Source organism: Carlito syrichta, unplaced genomic scaffold (assembly GCF_000164805.1).
Source record: "Carlito syrichta isolate Samal-C Ts95f unplaced genomic scaffold, Tarsius_syrichta-2.0.1 Scaffold169207, whole genome shotgun sequence".
NCBI lineage: Eukaryota > Metazoa > Chordata > Mammalia > Primates > Tarsiidae > Carlito > Carlito syrichta.
In genome coordinates, this window is record NW_007113303.1 from 454121 (window position 1) to 460916 (window position 6796).

General features: G+C 44.9%; 2 protein-coding genes across 5 annotated transcripts in view; one reads left to right on the top strand and one right to left on the bottom strand.

Moving 5' to 3' along the window:
- Positions 1-6551, bottom strand: part of TGFBRAP1 (transforming growth factor beta receptor associated protein 1) — a 70313-nt gene extending 63762 nt beyond the window's left edge. Inside the window, exons 1-3 of one of the 4 annotated variants that reach the window (XM_008051249.2) lie at positions 6205-6551; positions 4637-4726; positions 4396-4544 (exon numbers count right to left, since the gene is read on the bottom strand). In XM_008051249.2, coding sequence (XP_008049440.1) covers positions 4396-4447 — 52 coding nt within the window. In that variant the 5' untranslated portion in view covers positions 4448-4544; positions 4637-4726; positions 6205-6551. Of the gene's footprint in view, positions 1-4395; positions 4545-4636 lie in introns of all 4 variants that reach the window. The other 3 variants (XM_008051247.2, XM_008051248.2, XM_008051246.2) reach the window with 3 other exon arrangements.
- Positions 6552-6696: 145 nt separating this feature from the next.
- The window catches only part of CUNH2orf49 (chromosome unknown C2orf49 homolog), a 7832-nt gene continuing 7732 nt past the window's right edge, over positions 6697-6796 (top strand). Inside the window, 1 exon segment of the mRNA XM_021709207.1 lies at positions 6697-6793. Coding sequence (XP_021564882.1) covers positions 6747-6793 — 47 coding nt within the window. The 5' untranslated portion in view covers positions 6697-6746.

Below are 6796 nucleotides of genomic sequence, written 5' to 3' on the forward strand. Positions count from 1 at the left end.
CCCGCCGGGGTGGGCGGCCGTGCCCAGGCCCGCGGCCCGCGGCCGGAGGGACCCAGCGGGACTCCCGGAGGGGCGGAGCCAACCGCATCACACGCGTAGCAGCGGAGGGAGTCCCGGACCCGCTTCACCCACCCTGTCGGGAGGCCGCCGGCAGCCCCGCCTCCGGGCCACGCCACCGTGCAAAGGCCTAGGTTCTCCACCGAAGGCTGGAACCCCTCCTCGAGGGACAGTCACAATCTAACTCCATGATGAAAGAACTGGAAAGCTCCCTGAGGTGTCTGTGCTCCATCATTAGCATATACAAAGCCACGTTTTCCTACTGATTTTCACTGACTTCAGGACCTGCTAGCCAGCCCGAGCAACATAGCAAGAGCGCGTATCGACACAACATAAAAAAGGAAATTAGCGGGGCGTGATGGCATGGGCCTGTAGTTCCATGGGAGGCTGAGACGGGAGGATCACCTGAGCCCAGGAGGTTGAGGCTGCAGTGAGCTGTCATGCCACTGCACTACAGCCTGCGCAACACAGTGAGACTCCAACTCAGGGAAAAAAAGAACCTGTTAGTGACCTGTGCCTCAGCTTCCTTCGGGCCATGCTGGGGACTGTAAAGCAGATGTTATCTGAAGCTTGAAGGCAGACACCAGATTCTACTCTATGGTCTTCTAAGGGGTAAAAAAGTGGGCCAAGAAAGTTAAGAAAAACAATTAGAGAACCATCGGGAATGAATCTTCCTGTGGCCTATCTTCTAGCCCCTTCTGTAGTGTGCGGTAGTGAACGGGCCAGGTCTAAGATGGCCAGTAGCCAATGAAGCTGGAGAGCTGGAAGGCACCAGAGCAAATCCAGTCTCCTCATTTTACCCAAGCCCGTGAAAAACACGTGACTTATCATCAGCTAATCACTGGCCCCTCAAGGCTTAGCACATCTGTGTTTTCATTTTACTTTTCTACCACACCACAGTATGGAGAGTGACACAAGGTTGGTTGCAGAAGTGACATCTGCTGACTGCTAGACACAGCTAAGAACTCACAGCAGTGATCTCACTTACACCTCACCATATTCTGATGAAGCACTATTAATGTCCCAAATTCAAAGACGAGTTGACTGAAGCAGAGAGGTGAATGACTTGTCCCAAACCCCATGCCAGTTAGAAACAGAACAAGAACAAGAACCCACAACTGTACAGTGAATTTTTTTAAAATATAAAATTAAGTTGTACTGACTGAATAGTTTATGGAGCAATCTTTGTGTTCCATTTTGGGTGAGCTAGGAGTGAAAATGTACACTAACAAAAAAGAGATAATTCAGATATAAGTACTTTCTTTATGAAAGAACTTACCATGGGGATCTTACAATGGCAAATTTCATGTTATTCCATCTAGAAACATCTTTCTGGAGCTTGCTGAGAAGTCTATGTCACAAATGACCAACAGCTCCTTGTAAATGCCTTTGCCATAAACATGTGTAAATATAGCCTGATTCTAAGCTCCTTGTGTTGTTCCTATTGGTTACACTTAAGAAGTCATATGGTTTTCAAAGAAATTATTTTCATTTATTAACATTAAACACCCCTTGAGCCATTACCAAACATGATGAGTATTTCACAGACTGTGAAAAAGATGTGTTCTAATGATTAATAAAGATTAAGAGTTGCATAGATTCAACTGAATGCTTTTTTTTTTTTTTCCTGAGTTGGGGGTCTCACGCTGATGCCCAGGCTGGAGTGCGGAATGCTTCACCACAGCCTCAACCTCTGGGTCTCAGGTGATCCTTCCACTCAAGCATCCCAAGTAGCTGGGATTACAGGTGTGTGCTGCCACGCCTAGCCAATTGTTTAAATCTTTTGTAGTGATGAGGCCTCGCTATGCTGTCTAGGCTGGTCTCAGACTCCTGGGCTCAAGCAGTTCTCTTGCCTCGGCTTCCCAAAGTGCTGGGATTCTAAGAGTGAGCCACCACACTCAGTTGCTGCCTACTCCTCAAGACATAATGCCTTCACACTTACACATACTCTATGCTCCTCACTTCCCCATTGAGTGCATGCTCAGGAGGGCAAGAAGTGTGTCTACCAAACTCTGCTGCATCTTTCTGCATGTACAAAGTACGTGACCAATTTCCTAAAATTCTTGATGCTCTATACTAATGAGCTAGATTATCTTCAGAAGAGGCTTTTAATGCTATGATTCTGTTATTCTCACATACAAGCTCTTGAAAGAGCACACATCTAGGATGATTGGTGTATTTTAGATGATGTTAAGCAAAGAAAGTTTACATTTATGATGTTTTTAAAGCAAACATAGCTTACTATGTGCCATATTTTAAGAGCTTTTACATGCATTCACTCATTTAAACATATATTCATTCATATACTTGTAACCTAGCTTCAGCAAATCTTTTGAACGTTGCACTATTATGCAAATCAACTATTTCTTGTGCAGCTTCTATGTGCCAGAGGCTGCAGGGGATACTGAAACAAAGGCAACACAGTCTCTGCCCTCAAGCAGCTTAATGTAAATACAGTGGTTTATGAGGTATGGTTGCTAATCAATAGCATCAATGTCATTTCTGAACTTGTGAGAAGTGCCAATTTCTGTCCCTTTACTTCAAATCTTCTGCATCAGAAACTCTGGGGTTGGGGCCCAGCAAACTGTTCTTAAGAGCCCTCTGGGGGATTCTAATACTCAGTTTTGAGAACCACTGAATTAGTGGGATATGTGGAATAAAAACTCACCTAAACAGATCATAAGGCAAAAAGTAATGTGCTCCTGAGGCTTGGTAATAATGGAACTCAGTTAGAAATGTCTGAGGATCAGGAAAGGTTTGTTCATTTATATTCACTCAGCACGTGCTTATTAGCGCATATACACACACACACACAGAGTTCTGGAGACCCAAAGATGAAAGAGGTGACCTATGAGATGAGTGACACTATCTGAATGTTTGTGTCTCCCCCAAATTCATATGCTGAAGCCTAACCCCCAAGGTGATGGTATTCAAAAGCAGGGCCTTTAAGCGGTAATTATAATAGGTTGCGAGGGTAGTACTTTCATGAAGGATTAGTACCCTCATAAAAGAAACCCAAGGGAGCCTGTCGGCCCCTTCTATCTTGTGAAAAGGCAGCTAAAAGTTGCCATCTATGACAAATGGGCCCTCGTCAGACAATGAATATGCCAGCACCTTGATCTTGGACTTCCCAGACTCCAGAACTATAAGAAATAAATTTCCGTTGTTTATAAGCTACCCAATCTATGGTACATTGCTATAGCAGACTAAAATGACCATGGCACTGGGTTTATAAGAAAGTCAGTAGTTTAAGTAAATGCATCTTCATTATGATCTGATTGTAAGCAAAATGAGAAATGACAATAATGGGAAAAAAGTCATTAATTAACCGTGCTCTAAATAGCTAAAACACTGGTCTAAAATGTGAACTATTGCTTAAATTGTGACCTTCGCTTTGAAGCTCCTTTATTTAGTCTCAGGATTATTTTTGACAACTCATGCAATATTTGTAACACAAATATGTTGAATATTACACTAACAACAAGAAGAATCAGCACCCACAGTCCTCAGTATATATTTTGTTCATGATACATTCATTCCACAAAAATGTACTGAGCACCTACTAAATATAAGTACTGTGTATGCTAGTCACTAGATAAGGGATTCAAAGGAAATGTATGCACTCTGCCTTAGGAGAACTCACAACCCAGTGAAGTGATGCCAAGCAAGACAGGATTTGTGGGTTCCCCTTAGCTCTGTTCTCATCAACTACAGCCACCAAATAAAAATCTCAATGAATCTTTGAGCAAAGTAAAAATTCTGATAATCTTTAGCTTAAAACGTTGAGTCAGCCTTATGATTACTATATAATATTCACAGATAATGCTGTAGCATGTTTCAGGCTACAAATTGAAATATGTAACAAAACAGAATTTTTTTTTCGCAACTGAACCTTATTTCTATTTGAAGCCCTCATTTACCTGCAGTGACAATAACCTTATCAACGGGAGACGCTTTCCCTATGGCAGTGTCCAGGCTGGGAAGATTGCTGAAGTGACAAGGAGAAGAGAGGAATGTTAGGTTCTCATGTTACTGGTCCCCAGAGAAATTCTGGGATGTTCTTTTTCTACTCTATGTGTGTGGTTTTTAGTCTTTTGGTCTTGGGTTTGAGGGTCAGGGCTTCCTTCCCATGCAGTATGGCAGAAATCTCTGCAAGGCGGCCCTTCTGCCTGGGCATATTTGAACCATCACTCCAGGACTTGTGAGAAACGCAAATTCAAGGGCCTTCCCACTAATCTCCCAAGTCAGAAACCCTGACTATAACACAGTCAGCAGGCTGAAAATTCCCAAAGGCTCCACTCTGTAAAGGTTGCCCAGGAAGGAGTGGGTGGGCATTACCAAGCAGTAGCTCCTTCCCTTGGAGGCAGGAGAGAGGGTGTATGAATCCCATTCTAGTTCCTCCTTTCTTAATCTTGATTTCTTTCTTTTCTTTTTTTTTTGCCTCAGATGACACTTCTTTTATCCTGAGATTTTTGCTTCAGAGGTGCCTAGAATAACATTAATAGATTAAGTTAAAGCTTAGGAGGAAGTCTTCTTAGTTTTAAACTGGAAAGAACTGGAAGGAAAAAAAAGATCTTACCTGTCACTGAGCATTTTTGCTGATGCAAAGTTTGAGGCTTCAGGTTAGGTGATTGGTTCAGAAAACCACGGGCAGAAAGAACACAAGGATCTGTAACCAAATTTTTAGGCTATTAAACTCAAGGTTTTTCCCCCTTATGGTACCATGCTGTCACTTCTCTCCTTTGATGACAATAAGGAGGCTTCAACAGGTCTCCAAGTAAAGCTAAAAGGAGAGGCAGTTTACATACTTTAGCTCCAATCCCCATACCACTGTGAGGTGGCATTGGAACTTCCATCTAAGAGGTGAGGAAGCCACAGCTGGGAGAGACAGAATACATGCCGAGGTGAACACAAGAGTCAGGGTTATGATCCATCTTTGAGCCACTCCAAAGCCTGTCCTTTCTCTCCTCTAGACTATTTCTTATAACCAAAAACTTTCTAAAAACCAGCTACTGGTTAAGCACTTAGTCGATGCCAAGTGTGTTATACAATCTCTACTCCTTTGGTCATCCTTCACTGAAAGCGTTAGCACAGCATTTTTCTGATGAGGAACTGAGACCTTGGTGCAGCAAAATACAATCTGAACTGAGGTCTGGTTTCAAGCCCAGGATCTTTCTAAGGTAGCTACCTGCTTTTCACACTAAAACAATGTGCCTCCCATTGAAGGGAATGGGTATAATACCAATTACACTAACTACATATTGTTATGAAAATCAAATCAAATTTTGGATATGGAATATCATGATGTTAATCCCATGAAGCTAATATATTAAACTCCTATTTAGGACATTCAAATACCTGCCTCAACTCAGTTTTAACGTTCTCTTCAATTTGGGGCAGGTCATCTAATTTCTTTCAGATCAGCTTTCTTGGCACTAAAATGAAAGAACTGGACTGAGTAACCTTTAAGTTTCCTCCCAGCTCTGAGATTCGGTGTCTAGACACAAAGTATTACATACCTAAATGATAGGATAAGTTGCAAAAAAAACCTCTCAGCTTTATTTTGTGCTTTTGATTCAGCATCTCACTTCCAGTGCCCTTTCAAGCTTTATCTTTTGGCTCCTCAGAACTGTTCATATCTACTGAAGCAATGCAATAACTTCCAATACAATGATACAAACGATAAGCGCTCAGAACATGTCTGCAAGTTTAAGCTTTAGATGTGCAAACTATTTGGGGATATACATCTCTCCAACAAATGAAAGAGAAGCAGAAAAGATTTCTTGGTAGATTAACTGCTTGGAATTAGACCATAATTTACACCTACAGCAATGTGTTTACACTAAAAACGATGGCCTCCTTGTAGCTAACAAGTGCAGAGAAAACGTACTCGCTATCTCACTCTGTGATCTTGAGCCCACCAGCCCTCCTATGCCTCAGTTTCCTCGTCAGAACAACCGGCATTCTAGGGATAGAAACCCCGTAAGGCGGTTGGGAGGAAAGAGACAGTGCGTGTAAAGTGCAGGATCGGACACGATAAACGTCTAGCAAACGGCTGCTCGGACTACCGGCGTTTTCCAGCCGGGGATTATATTCCACGTGTGGGCAGGTTAATTCAGAGCAATATTTCAGGAAAGACTCGAACACCTCTATGCCCAAGGCGCCGGGGTTACGGGGAATTAGAAGAAGAGGGCCTCTGGCCTTTCTGGGCTTGCACTACATAGGAAAGCGACAGAGAGGCAGACGACAAACAGGCGGAAAAGAGAAACAGAAAGCGCAACAAGAGGACTCCGGACACGCCCCGTGCCAGCTTCAGGGTCACGTCCACCGGCCCTCGGCGCCACCGAGGCCGCCCCGCGAATCCCTGTGGCCTCTGCCGCCGCACGTCACAGCAGGCGCGACCAACGGCCGCCAGCGCCGCGAACTTCGCTCTTCCCTCTCCGCCCGCAAGACTCCACACGCCATCCGCCTCTCGGTCTCACAGCCTCTTCTTCCTTCTCACGCCGCGGAGCGCCGGCTCGCGGGCCGGGCCCGGCCCGGGCGCCGCCGCCAGCGTCGGAAACGAGGAAGCCGCGCGCGCGGCGCACGCGGAGTGACGACAGCCCCGGGGTTCCGGCGTGACGTCACTTCCGGCACGCTTCCCCCGCGGGGCTTTGTGGGTAGCTGACCCGGGTCTCCTGGCGACGACGATGGCGGGGGATGTGGGCGGTCGCAGCTGCTCGAACGCGGAGCTGCTGTT